Source organism: Rhamphochromis longiceps, linkage group LG16, assembly GCF_057381845.1.
Source record: "Rhamphochromis longiceps isolate RC_006_pf linkage group LG16, R_longiceps_female_GT1.1, whole genome shotgun sequence".
NCBI classification, from domain to species: Eukaryota; Metazoa; Chordata; class Actinopteri; order Cichliformes; family Cichlidae; genus Rhamphochromis; species Rhamphochromis longiceps.
In genome coordinates, this window is record NC_140572.1 from 22,887,155 (window position 1) to 22,901,832 (window position 14,678).

Genomic DNA, 14,678 nt, shown 5'->3' on the forward strand with positions numbered 1-14,678 from the left:
CTTTGGTCTTTTTTGTGTGTGTAGAGTTGATAGATGAGGTGGGGCGTGGTAAAAGTATTGCTTTAATGACATCAGGAAAAGACGAAAATTCTCAACAATTTAGATTAAAAAAAAAACATATTTACATGATTCCGGTACAGTGTTTCCTTTTAATGGCTTTTAAAAGCATAAATAAAAGTACCGGAAAATGCTCATGTTTTGTATCAACGAAGCAGAGGGTTTAAATGTGAATGTTTCATCATGGCTTTCATCTCTCACTCAAAACGTCCTGTATAATCTTAACCTGGTTGACTAGTTAAAGCAAAATAAATAAATAAATAATAAGCAAGCATCGAAATACTTGCAATAATGCATCATAACTCGACTTGTGGGACAATGTGGCTTTCAAATATGGTCGATTAGGACAACATAATATGCTCCCCTTTGTTATGCAACTGCATTCACAAGATAGCGCCACTAGATGGACCTCTCACTTCAAGAAAGAAGTCTACAAAGTCGTTTTAACAGTGTATATGGATTGTTTTAGCAATATCAGAAGCACTAATGATGGTGTAAGTGGTTCTCTCTTCTGCACATTTTAAAAGGAGGAGGATCATGTGAAACAACTTTATCTATCACTGACCCTGTCTGCAAAACCAGCCCCATGTTATCATACTTCAAGTGTTGAAACAAAAAATAAAGCACTAAGCACAGGAAGTTCTTAAAAAGCTGAGAGAATTGCCTACACAAGTGAGTTAACACTCTTTTACAATATCACACTTTAATTCTCTTGATTTTATGAATGACTAATATCACACACAATCCTACACATACATGATGATTTGGTGTCCCACATAGCTCAGTATATTTGTCACTTTGATTATTATTTCAAGTAAGCTCAGCATCTTTGATCATTGATGGAGGTACATTATTTTACAGCCTCGTGTTATTGTTCACCTCTAATATAGGCTATTAGTAATCCTTCAGTTGCCTCGGATTTACTCCCTGGTTATCAAAACAATATCTTGGATTTATTAACTTAATATTCTACTATCACATTTGTATGTTTCACATATTATTTTTTGTGCAAGAGCTTGAGATGCGATGAGGAGAAAACAAGTACCAGTAAATCTTTGCTAGCATTTGTTAACATTTATTCAGTTGTGAGAATTGTTCTTAGCAATACCCTGGGTGCTCGTTTTGTATTCTTCACCTAGACATTGTTTTACCATGGATCAAGATAACTACCTAGACTGTGGTGCCAGGATGGATCAATAATTTTTCAATGCCAAGTGCATTTGCTCAGTCTGAATGTAATGGGAAAATGACTCATTCTTCATCTATTGCACTTCAAACTGCAAATGTGAAATTTTTGTCCCTGTGGATCATATTTTAATAACCAACTAACCTTTGTTTTTTATAGGTTTGTTGTGTAATTTTTTTTATTCTTTATGTGTGTGTCATCATGTATTTATCTTTCACTCTTCATTGAATAAATTCCTCTTTAATGCAAAAACAATTAACAGATGTTCGAGGTATAAGAAGATTTTTTAGAAGGTAATGTCCACTGATCAGGGGCCAACTGAAGCCACTTAAGAGCCGCAAAAATGCAGTTCCACTAATGGTCACTAGAGGAATACTGATACACACAAATCTACTGAGGTTAACTGGGAAACTCCCCAAACTTCTCCCATGTTTTATGGTCTGTGGTTCATTATCCAGTTTGAAATCCATCATCTCACAAAGTTGATATTAGAGATTATGGGGAAATATTCAAAGCATGTAAGCTTAATTGGCAGGTGTCTTAGTTAAGAAATGACAGCTTGTCCCATGTCCGTTCCACCAGACTCTTCCTCTCTGCCCACACTTGTATTTTCTGACTTATTAAAACAGACACGTTTTTCTGAAGTTTTAGCACAATGTGAAAATAAATGTTCGGTTTTGTGTTTCTAATGTCTGTTTATCTTTGTATGTTTGTGTGGTGACACCACTGAAGAGTAACTACCACAAAGGTAGTTTTGTGTGCTTGGGCAGGTGTTTATATATCTGTCCATCTCTTTGGAAACAGGTTTCTAATGTGTTAACACTCCAATTGTGCATTGCATACTGTAGCAACATTTGCAGATGTAAAGTTTGAAGACTGATGTTGTACAACTCTTAAGCACCACTGCCACTGTGTGACCCCAGTGCAGGATGGTCACCAGTCCCGAGTCCCTAGTTTATTTGAGTTTAACTGTACATGCATTAAATCTGATCTTATGCTTTTTCTGTGTCTTGTGACTCATCGACACTAAACATGTGAACAATTTATTAGCTGTTAAACTCATTTGTGCTTTTTATTGCTTCACACTCCACAATGCATACTTTGATATAACATTATTGCATCAATGTCATTTCTGTCCACTGTAATAGGCAAAAGAAATGGCACATTTAATCAATGTTTGCTCTCCGGAATAAATAAATAACTTATTCAAGTCAAGCAATATGAACTTTTTTTATTCACCTGATTGCATTTTATCCCATTCTATAAGATGCTGTTTCCTATACTTTTTCCAGATTCCAGAATATCTGTTTTTACCTTACTTTACAGTAAAAAAAAATAGTTAATTATGTTCACAAATGGAAAATCTTCTTAACAATCACAATGTCTGAAAATTTCTTTCACATAAGAACAAAGGACACCTTTGCTACTATGAAATTGCGAGTAGATATCGTCACACACAATGATAGCAAAATCTTTGATTACACATATTTTCTACCAGACCTCACCTTCACTACCCTAATTATCTATCAATGAAGAGAGAAGTAATCGATCAATACCTGAAGAAACTCTTTGTCCAAACAAGCTATCCCTTGCACATAAAAACACACAGAAATTGTGTGCATGGTGACTCCACATGACAGAGAAACGTAACTGTAAAGTACAAAAAAAGGAGAGAAACAACATATAACCTTTCATCAGCACAACTGCAGCCTTGCTTTCCACCCGGTGATTTGGCTAATACTATGAAAGCTGCAGGTTTATATTTATAGGCTCCAAATGTTCCCAACATATGTACATAGGTAAATTCTGTGTGAAAGAGCTCTGGTTCTCAGTGCAGCTGCACACTTTAAGTCATGAAATGTGATAACTCAACACATGTGCATCTGTGCAATGCATCAACTGCTGAGGAAAACCTTCAGAGTCACCTCAAGTCATCCACATTAAAGCCTTCATGTCCGAGTGTAAATGTAGCAGAAAAGTGAGGGAATGCTTATTCCTCCACACTGTGCATGGATATTAACACTAACTCCTGTCATAAAAGAAGGTAAAGGTGTATAACTTTAAAAAAGAATTATATGTAATTGCACTCTCGCAACAAGATGACTGTGACTTAATAAAATTGAACTTCAAAGGAAAATTTAATCAAACAAATCAGTGGCAAGATTTATTTTCTGTCACAGATTTTTTTTATGTACAGAAGAAAAAGATTTGGTCTATTTCTCTGAAATTTGCCAAAATTACAGATTACAAATTACATTTTTATAGTACATAAACTTTTGCACTGTAGGACTAGCTCTCTTTTGTTGGATGGTGCCTGTGGAAGAGTCGCACTGCAGTAGCTGCACATCCAAACCTTTCCTGTCTTCTACATGTCATTTGTATTCATGCACATATTAAGCATATCATTTTTTATGCCCAACCTCCAACCAACACACACACTTAAAAAAAATTCATAAAAAGATCCATCAGCTGCAGAATTAAAGCAGTGCATATGCAAATTATCTAATTATATTACATGTAAATTCCCAAAGCTCTGGGGGAACAATGCATTTCAGTGTCTTATTTCAGTTTAACAATATTTGTATTTTTTTTTAAAACATATTGTGTTCCCAGACAGTATAACAAATGCATGTAACTTGCTTTAGATTTGTGTAAATTTAATTAGTTGGTCTTTTACTGCAGGTTGTAAAACATAAAAATAAAATCAACAGCAGTTAAACAGTGGGCTGGGTCCCTGATTAAATGATTATGACTTGTGTGGATAAAACAAACGAAAAAGGGGGTGCTGATGCTGCCATGTTGATACTTAGTCACGCTTTCACTGTTAGTTACTGAAAAATAATAATAATACAACAAAACATGGGTTGGGTGAATGATTTCTTTTTCAAACTGCAACACAATGCAAGTGATACAAATATATTATAGCCCACAGTCAGCTGATTAACTCCATTATATTCTTGATAATACAGAGGACACTGTAAAATAGGAATAAAGCTCTTTCAGTTTCCAGCTGCTTGCAGCTGTTTTATAATACTCTTGTGGTAGGCTCATTACAGTATTGATCTATTAAACCATTGTCATAGACACTAGTATTGGCTGGCCAGACACAAGTCAGGACTTAAACTACAACCAAACATCCATTCAACGTCTCATTTCAATGCAATTAAAATTAAAACCTGCAGGAGGCGCCAGAGGACGCGCATAGGATTATCTGAGGGCGCCTTTATAGTGTTTTCACGTCGACAAACTAGTCCAAGCACGGGTGTTATGTGCTCACATACAGTTAATATGTTAAATACTTTTCTGTAATTGTCTTATGAATACACCCTAACTACCTTTCAACAGAAACGATTGAAACGGACTAAAAACTGGATATAATACTTCAATTAGATAAGACATCCTAAAATGCCAGAAATGGCTGTGTAAGATATGAAATCTGAGTAATTCAGATGAATTTAATGCATAAGTCAATCAAAACGAACGAGGGAAACGTAACGAGAATTAGCTGTAACGAAACGGCTGTTATTACAACAGCGACGTTTCGATCGTCAAATCATAAAAGCTTATATAGACCCAATTTGGCTAAATTAATTTTAAAAGTGGCCTTGTGTTAACGAGCAGCCTTCATACTATGTGTACTGATAACTGTTTGTGTGTGCTGCTGTAAAAAAATAAATAAATAAAATAAATAAATAGAAAATCCAGGCGCGATTATCGCAACGAAATGTGTCGTTCACGATTAAAGAGCTGGGTGCAAGTCCCCCAAAAAACGGAGAAAAACACATACTTCATAAAATAAAATAATAATAAAATAAAACAAATCATCAACGTAACACTATCTGAAGAATAACACTCTTATTCTCACGTCACTGCTTTCCAGCTTAATCTGATTGCACTTCGCATTCTGATTAAGTCGCAAAAATGGCAAAAATATATATATATAAAAGAAAAAAGGGGAATAAAAGGAATAAAAAAAGAACAATGATTAGGGAGGGGGAGGGCTGGAAGAGAGGAGGCAAACAATGGAGAATCAAAGCATAATAATATTCCTAAATGAAGAGGGAAATGTTGCCTCGCTCATTTTATTAATCAGACTGTCAATTTCACCCAAGAGGCCAAACCCAAGAGCGATCTACAACAGACTCAGAGATCAACCCAGGGACAAGCACCTCGCTCCTCACTTCTCTCTTCCTCTCCACTTGGATATTATTCGTCTGACCGAAGGCCGCCTCCATCATCAAGTGACAGCCCTCTCCTATTTATTTGCTTATAAACCTGTTACAATAAATGATCATTGGAGCAACGTCAGCCCAGCATTTTAACAACGAACAGCAGCCACTTTTGATGAATGACATTTTGCTGCTGTGGGGAGGATGCACGGCTCATTTTGAGCAGTCGCTCGTCGATTGCGTTTAGATTCTTTCATTTTTGCGTCTTGCTTATAAAAAGGTTTAGAGGCAGTTATTTAGACACAGTTGCAGGAGTTGCATGCGGATTTAGCTCCGACACAACTCATTGGTGCTCCAGCCCCCTGGACAAGTGTTGTGTGTGTGTCTGTGTGTGTGTGTGTGCTTTTTTTTCTTCTTCTTCGTCGTCGTCGTCTTCCACGGCTTAATGATGGAGAGGATAAGAAAAGAGATGATATTGATGGAGAGAGGTCTCCACAGTCCTGTCGCCGGGAAGAGGCTCGCAGACACGCCTGGAAATTCAGTGCTGGAGGCCCTGGAAAACTCCCAGCACGGCGGACGACTAAGCCCGAGAATAACTTCCGCTTCCCTCCATGGAAATCTTGGGGACATCCCGACGAAAAGCAAATTTGAAATTGACAGTCTTTTCGGTACACACCACGGCAGTGAAAATTCTTCCTCGGCGGAGATTTCCTCGTCAGAAAGCAGGAAGAAAATGAGCCTTTACTCCGAAGTTTCGCAAGAATCAGATATTAACAGTGATGTGGAAGTGGGATGCCCTGCGCATCGCTCCCCGAGCCAGCACAAGGAAAACAATAAAGGTAAGATTTTATTTTCATCAGTTTTTCTCTCGGCAATCATTTTGGACATGAACATTACTATTATTGTTGTTATTGTCGACTATTTATTTTATCCAAGGACAAAAAATTCCAAACCAAAACCCTAAATTATTATTATTATTATTATTATTATTATTATTATTATTATTATTATTATTATTTGTTACACAAACGTCTTGTTATTCTACTACACTGTGAAATCCGGTAGGCCCACTCACAAGTAAAGCTGAATTACTATTATTAGTATTAGTATTAATCTTATTATTATTACTGCGAAATTTTTATTTTTTATTTATTTTTTTAATTTTCAGGTTTTTCAGACAGTAGCTCTGGATCTTCCAACACAAGCTCAAACTCCCTCCAGAACATGAACGGTAATTCAACGGTGGGATCAAACAATTCAAATGCCGATCAAGTCAGAAGGTATCGGACTGCTTTCACCAGAGAACAAATCGCAAGACTGGAAAAAGAGTTTTACAGGGAAAATTATGTTTCGAGACCGAGAAGATGTGAGTTAGCGGCGACGCTAAATTTGCCCGAAACTACAATTAAGGTACGTTGCAAAATTAAGCTTGAATAAATATTCCTCTGTGTGTGCGCGCGCGCGTTGTGTGTGACGTGCACGTGTTTTTGTGCATGGAAAGCAATGATGTGACTATTTAAAAGCAAACACATTAATAGCAACAGTGAAAATACTCTGCAGTTTAAAACAGGGGCCGTGTTATCTTTATTCGTGCGCATAAAATGGTGCAGACATTTTTTAAATTTATTTTATCTTGCACACACTCACACAAAATGCGATTTTACTAAACAGCTAAAGATGTGGATAGTGACAAATTTTACGTTATGGATCCAAGTAATTTGTACATTAATCCATTAAAACAAGAATAAGTGCAAAACAATATACCCCCCTTTACTTTAACGGATTGATAATACTGCAATAAGCCGATCATTACTTCGAGAACATTTGCATGAAACATTTGAAATCAGCGCAGGTAACGTATCTGTCCAGCTCAGCTCTTCAGAGGTCTGAGCTTGAAAACAACATGGCAGCTTCAATATGGGGCTTGTTTTGACTCTGTGTGCAGGTGTGGTTCCAGAACAGGCGGATGAAGGATAAAAGGCAGCGTTTGGCGATGTCCTGGCCCCATCCAGCAGACCCTAGCTTCTACACTTACATGATGACGCACGCGGCAGCTACAGGAAGTCTACCTTACCCTTTCCACTCGCACATGCCTCTACATTACTACCCGCACGTCGGTGTCACGGCAGCAGCAGCGGCCGCCGCCGCCACCGGTGCCGCCTCGTCACCTTTCGCCACTTCCATCCGCCCCCTCGATACCTTCCGAGCGCTCTCCCACCCATACTCACGGCCAGAGCTTCTATGCAGCTTCAGGCACCCGGGACTCTACCAGTCGCCTGCAGGCCTGAATAGCTCGGCCGCTGCATCCGCGGCGGCTGCGGCCGCGGCCGCGGCAGCTGCGGTAAGCGCTCCGTCAGCCACCGGGCCCTGTTCGTGCCTGAGCTGCCACAGCAGCCAGGCGGCAAGCGCATTGGGCTCCAGGAGCGCCAGCGCTGACTTTACCTGCACAGCTTCCGGGCAAAGATCCGAGAGTGGATTTTTGCCGTATTCTGCTGCGGTTCTAAGCAAAACTTCAGTCCCGTCACCAGACCAGCGAGAAGAAACTTCACTTAACAGATAACTGATCACGCAGCCAACGCGACCGTTTCCTATTTTGCTCCAGTCCTACTTTTAGGGGTGGGGTGGGGGTATTAGGCCTACTACTTTAAATGGGGAGTCCCACCTGGGCGATGCATTAGGCGGTATCATAAACACACCGACACTCGAAGATTAAAAGTCTAAAAGTGATTCAACTGGAAGAGACTGTTTTTATTAAAACAAACACTGATACCCAAAACTCTGAAAATTTTGCAGCTAGTAACTTTTTTAAAGGCTTATGGTCGTGTGTTGAACTATTTTTACGGGAGCTACTGGATTAATTTACACATTTGAGGGGAGAAAAAAACATTTTAGCTTTTTTATTTAATAATGTCCCACTGCCTCAATAAATGTATCATATTTATATTTTTTCCCCAAATGAAAACATAAACTTCAACTTAAATGTCCAATACTCTGTGTGACAAACCCAGCCTTGGCTATCTCGGCTCCTTTAGTTTTCGGATAAAAATGTGAACTAATCATGCTTATCTAAATTTAGATATAGCAGACGGTCTACTTTTCTGCCCAGCAGCATATCTTTCTTCACTATAGGTCTAATAGACTGAGATTTTGGCAGCAATAGCTTCTCCAACACCCAGCCTCGGCTCTATAGGGACACCTCTAATCAGCTAGAAGGTGCATATAATTTTGCACCGCGTCTTTCGCGTCAAGTTTTATGTTAATAATGAGAGGATCATGACAAAAATTGCCAATCATGTACCTAGATGGAGCTCCTTTGAATACATGACTGTAAGAAAGTTCCTCGTTTTGAGACCCGCTGTCAAGTGCTAACAACCCGCGGAGGGAAGTCATTAGACATACAAAAGACCTGGAACAAAGCGACAGTCCTGGCACACAGAACACACTGTATGAGGATGCTGTATCTGACACATGGACGGTTATAAAATATTACACACAAAGTAGCTTTCCAGGACCCTTTGATTTTTTCTGATAATGGCAGATACCTCGATATATCAGTCTCTTTTATTTGCATTGCTGCACCTCATTATATCAATCCAGTATTTTCATACGTGGGCTATCTAATCCCTATAGGACCTCTTCACCCACAATGACGGGACGGAGCAAGGCGAGAGTTCAGATAAAATAGCCTGGCTTTACAATCTGTCTGCGCCTGTAAAATGGCTATGTGCATTTTAGTTGTTCCTGTTGGGACATCACCAATATGTTAATTATAAAACATGTGAACTGTAAATCGTTAAATATTTTCCAAATAGTCCTACTGATAGCTTAAAACTGAAATATTGATCCGGAAAAATGTACCACGAAATGTGGATGGTAGGCTATTTTTAAAACTTTTTTTTTAATTTATTTTGTGACTTGTTGAATGTTTCTTTTTAAATGTTAAAACACTGGATCCCATAGCCAACAAACTGGCTTGTAAATTCACCAATGGTCCAAACTCATGACCTGTTTTGGGGGTTTGTTTGTTTGTTTTTTCGTGCAAATTTATACATTTACTATAGAGATGGAGAAAAATTCTTATGATCCACTCAAAAGAGGCTTGGAAGGGCTGATAAACGGGCACTGAAATTAAATGGAAAAATCTACTGGCCTTTGTCCCCATGGTCTCTGTTATAACTCTATATCTCTGTATTTAAAATATCAATGACTGTATGAATTTAAATATTTTAACTTGAAAAAAATGTGCAATATGAAATGTAAATTATGTTATTTATTGATCGTGTTTGTTCTTGGAAAGTAAATAAAAAAAAGTCTTTACACATTTCCGTTTCTTCACATGAATGACACATTTTTAAAAAATAATTGTAACCCTGGATGCTACAAATTATTATGATTAATTTTGAATTTAACTGCTTAAAATAATGTAAACATTTTTTCTGCGTATGCTTATAGCGACATTGAAGGCACAGGCTTATTTAAGTGCCGCTGCACCATATCTATACCCAGTCTAACATTAATTAAAAATACGTGGAAAGCTACAGGGAATATGAGGCCTGCCATCACGGGTCATTCCGGCCCTATAATTTACCATTATTTTTACATTACCTCTAAATGATACAAGCTGATACTGTCGTTAATTGCACTTGGTTAAATATAGCCTACACCAGAATGCCCCCAGGGGACTTCAAGATAAGTTGCTTTTTTGAACGTCCCCATTAAAGAAATAGGATTAGGGGAGCAAATATGGGCGTGATATATCACCAGGTTTACTTGCTCTTTACTAAAGAGAGGGCTGCAACCCATGCAACAAAGGCACTGAGATAGATGGAGGTGTAAAAAGGAAAAGACAGAGGCCAGAAAAACACTGTCCACAATAACACGATTAGTTTTGTATCCAATGTGCAAGACAGAAAAAGAGAATTCATCATAATGCAGAGGACTGTCTGTCACCTTCACTGAATGGTTTTTGACAAGAAAATAAATCTTTTGGGTTGTTTAATATATTTTATATTTTCTTTATTTCAGTGCTAATAGAAAAACCAAATTAAAATGTCCACCAGCGAAATAGAAATGCAAAGATCGATGATCCTGCAGCTACTGTCCAATCACCCCTATTTAATTGACTGTATTTTCAGGGTAATTGAACTGCTTGTTGTAAATTGAGGATTTTATAGAAACGACATGAAAACTACATTTACTGACATTCATCGCATCTTTGACATTGATTATCTGATCAGCGCCGTGTCATGCTAACCTCCAATTCTTCATTACACACTGTTTATGAGCTGTTACAGAACAACTTGCTTGTTCCAGAGTGATTGATTGCCTTATTAACGCGTGTTCTTGTAAGTGTGACCGGACTGATTACGATGCATATGTTTAGAATAATGTTTCATTTAGCTGACTGCGAGTAATGCAGGGTGACAGCTGCTGCGGGAGGACAAAAAACCTAAACTACAGGGAGCAAGCGGGGCCAAAACGCATTTAAGGTGGAACTAGAAGACAACACACGGCCCTGTGGTCAAATATTCGTTCAACGCCACATAACGGACTGGCAGCTCAGCTGGGTCTTCAGTGAGCCAACTGGGAACTAAAACAGCTATTTTGTTACTATTGTAGGTTTAAAAGCATAAACCCGAGTCCATTGTAGCGTGCACTCCAGCTGAGCGTATATAAAACATATATGATACAGTAAAAGTGACTTCCCAGCTATTATTTAAAATGGTGGCGAAACCTATCAAGACAGCAACAACCAAAAAGCATCTTTGAGGTAGACGTTTTCATATTTAGCTAACATATTTCTCCAAACTCTTGGATTAAACGCACACCACAAACGGGAGCCTGATGAGATTTATGCCACCATTATGCTTCTAAAGTAGTCTCTGCTCTGTTTGTCTCAAATCATTGCCTCTGTTCAAATGTTACTTTCATATATTACATGGCATTAATTCAACTATAGCTCATTAAGACAGAATGAAATGGTTAAATTAACTTATCAACTCATAATGATGATGAATGGGGTATTAATTCAGATACAAGCTGGGTAATTTGCAATTTTGCGCGTTTTGATGGTTCTTAAATAACATTTAATATAGCGGGTCATCCCCTCAATCAATTACATGAACATGTGAGTCGGTCGTATGGAAAATCCCCTTTTCATGCATATGTATTGAAACATGTTCTCAATTATTTTTGGAAATTGCTTTTATAGGTTTTAGAGTGATTCTTTCAGTGGTTCTTCACTCTGGTTCTAGTTAAGGTGGTACTCCAAATTGCCACTCTTTTTTTCTGAAAGGTCTGTTAAGCCTGTAGTGTTGCATTTTTAAAAAACCATGTGTGGAAAACACGATTTATTAGGAAAAGAAATTCAGCGTTTTATTTTAAACCCTTTTCCCCGGTACTGAAAAAGCATTACATCTCATCAAATTAGTCACAAATTCATCACTTATTTATTTATTTGTTTATCTGGGTAAAGGAGCTGGGTTAAGGTGGGGCAAGGTCAACGTAAAGACCAAGAAATAGACAGGTTAAGATACAATTACAATGGATTAAAATTGTTTGCGACCTAAAATGGTTATATTGTTGTCAGGAGTCCCAAAGCAGTTCACAAAATGCTGTATTAAAAATGATATTAAATACTGTTCAAAATATGGTTCTAAGAGTAAATACAGAGTTAACATCATTTCCACGATTTTCAAATTTGTTCCATCTTAGCCTCACTGAGATTTACACTGTCCCCTGTTTTTGTAATGTTCTGTGGGAAAGTGTCCCAGTGTTTTAAGTAGCACACAACGGAATTTCCACTCACTGAAATTGCTGCCTTGGTACCAATATTGGTTCCCTAGCTATTCTAGACTAGTTTCAGGTCTATTTGACCGGAGTCAGATTATAAATATTCCTTTGAGCAGACCAGTTATTTTCAACAGTGTTTTCAGTATAGACAGCGTGTTGTAGACTTGTTTCTGCTGCAATACTCAAATAAGTATGCTTCTCCAAAACGTACTTTTTGGAGTGACCAAACATGAAGCAACAAGATATATTGAAAGTCTCCGGGGATGCAAAAAATATTTTAAAAAACACAAAAAAAAAACGTCCTGAGTGCATGAATATTTTGACTGGCGGTATAGTTCCATCATTGGAACATCTATACACGACGATAATAAAAAAAAAGTGTACACTTAATTTTTGGGCTTTTTTGCATGGGAAAATTGCTCTCTGCGCTGATAACTTCTCCGCTGGAACCCGAGCACGTTAAAGCCGAAATAAAAAGTGAAAGAGGACGCGCGTATTCTACAAACATTCTGCGTGAATGTATAAAATACACTGTATTATTTTCTTTTTTTGAGTTGATTACAGAGTGACCCGTCAGTTTGTACTTACTTAGAGGCAGGAATACAAAGCAGAAATTTAAATGAATTGGCTACAATTTTAAAGAGTGCCACAGAAACAGTAAATGGAAGATAAAAACCTCAAACAGACGGGGTTAGTAACACAACAATGAAGAGTCAGCACCAGAGAAAGTGTATTTGGGGAGATACTTTACCCACAGTGGTTCTAGTGTCATATACATGTAGTCATTAAACGTCTGTAAATTGATAGCTTTCTCCAGGGGCGTGTCTTAAAAGGAGCTGGGGGTGCCCTTTCACCCCCACCCAGCCCACACTTCTAGGAATATAGAGTGCTCCCTCCATCCCAAAGCCACTGAATCAGTGAACGTTTTTCCATTTTTAAGTGTATAAATATTCTGATACTCCACTTTACTTTGCTGTAAAAATTGTTACTTATAGTTGTTTTTTGTTTTTTTTTGCTGTATATAACTGATGCAATGTTACTAAAGATTAAACACAAAAAGGCATGAAGTAATACAAAATTGCTCCAGTTTCAACATAAAAGTGGAACATAAGGGCATTAATGTTTATGTAATGTATTAGTAGATGACTGAATAATATCATATAAATGATTTCTATATAGCTGTTCTGCATAATGAGTGTCTTTACTGTAAATGCCTATATTTTCAACATTTTCAACGCTTATACTATTGTATTTATGATTTTGTTAAGTGGAAACTTTCTAGAAGATTATTATTACACTGTAGAATTGCTACTTTTGAATAAGAACTGAATCTACATGGATCTTCAGTCAGCATGAAGGAGTTTTTTGTTTTGTTTTTCAAATACACAATTATCTTTAGACTTATGCAGTAAAACGTCGCACATAATTCCCTCTATATACAGCACAAGCCACTGACTAAATGCTCAAAAATTCTGGCCAATGTTATCTAAGATAATTTTCAGCACAGTATTTATTTCTGATTAATTGTATTATTAACTATTGGCCCCATACAACTGGTTTTAGTGTGGATTGTGCCATCACATTTAGATAATCCAGGAATTACCCCTACAATTGTCTTTAACAACAAACAGCAGTGGTCAGCTTTAATTCCCTCTAATTTTTCTGAGTAACATTAAACCAGTGTATCAAGCTAAATATCTTATGTCCTTGGTAAACCTCTTATTATATAGAGTACCATAAAAAATCTGATGCTCTGTGTGACATGTACGTGTTGCATCTTTCACAGATTGTAATGAAATTAGTTACGCAAATAATAATATTTCTGATGATTCCTTAATTGTTTCCTTCACATCATTATATGCGAGGTCCTGTTCAGATATTCATATAAAAACACAGAAAGGATTTTGCTCACACTTAGCCAGATCCAGTATATACAGTATGTCTATGGTAGTCACAGATCTGATTAACTTCATCTCATATTTGATCCCGACACCTGCTCTTTTGTGACCTATTAAAAAGGAACATGTTACTGGTACCCTCAAAATACAAAATACACTGTGATGCACTAAATCCCACTATCAGGGAAGCATGGATCCAACATTTTAGTCCAGATATCGATACAGTCACCTTGTCTTTGGCTATAAGCCAGTAGTAAGTATCAATCCAATACCACTGGAAAAATTATAAGCTATATTGTTTACTGTGAACAAAAGACAGCAGATCATTCTTATTTGTGGACGACATCAGGCTTGATTTAAATAATAAAAAATACAATCTGATAAAAATGCACACACAGAGTGGAGCAGACAAGAGACCGATGAAGTGAAGATAATAAAAGAGTTGCTGGCATATCAGGATACTGAGCCTTTGTTGTTAGTTCCTCACATGTTATTTTAGCTGAATTAAATAAAATTCTGACTGATATAGAGAGACAATAAGCAAATATAAAGACAGAGATAAAATATCTTATTGGG

General features: G+C 37.4%; 1 protein-coding gene across 1 annotated transcript; it reads left to right on the forward strand.

Moving 5' to 3' along the window:
* Window positions 1-5,403: 5,403 nt before the first annotated feature.
* evx2 (even-skipped homeobox 2) lies at window positions 5,404-9,703 on the forward strand. The gene is made up of 3 exons (XM_085384535.1): window positions 5,404-6,251; window positions 6,581-6,822; window positions 7,358-9,703. Exons 1-3 carry the CDS (start codon window positions 5,858-5,860, stop codon window positions 7,970-7,972), a joined length of 1,251 nt encoding a protein of 416 aa, XP_085240661.1. The 5' UTR covers window positions 5,404-5,857; the 3' UTR covers window positions 7,973-9,703.
* Window positions 9,704-14,678: the final 4,975 nt, after the last annotated feature.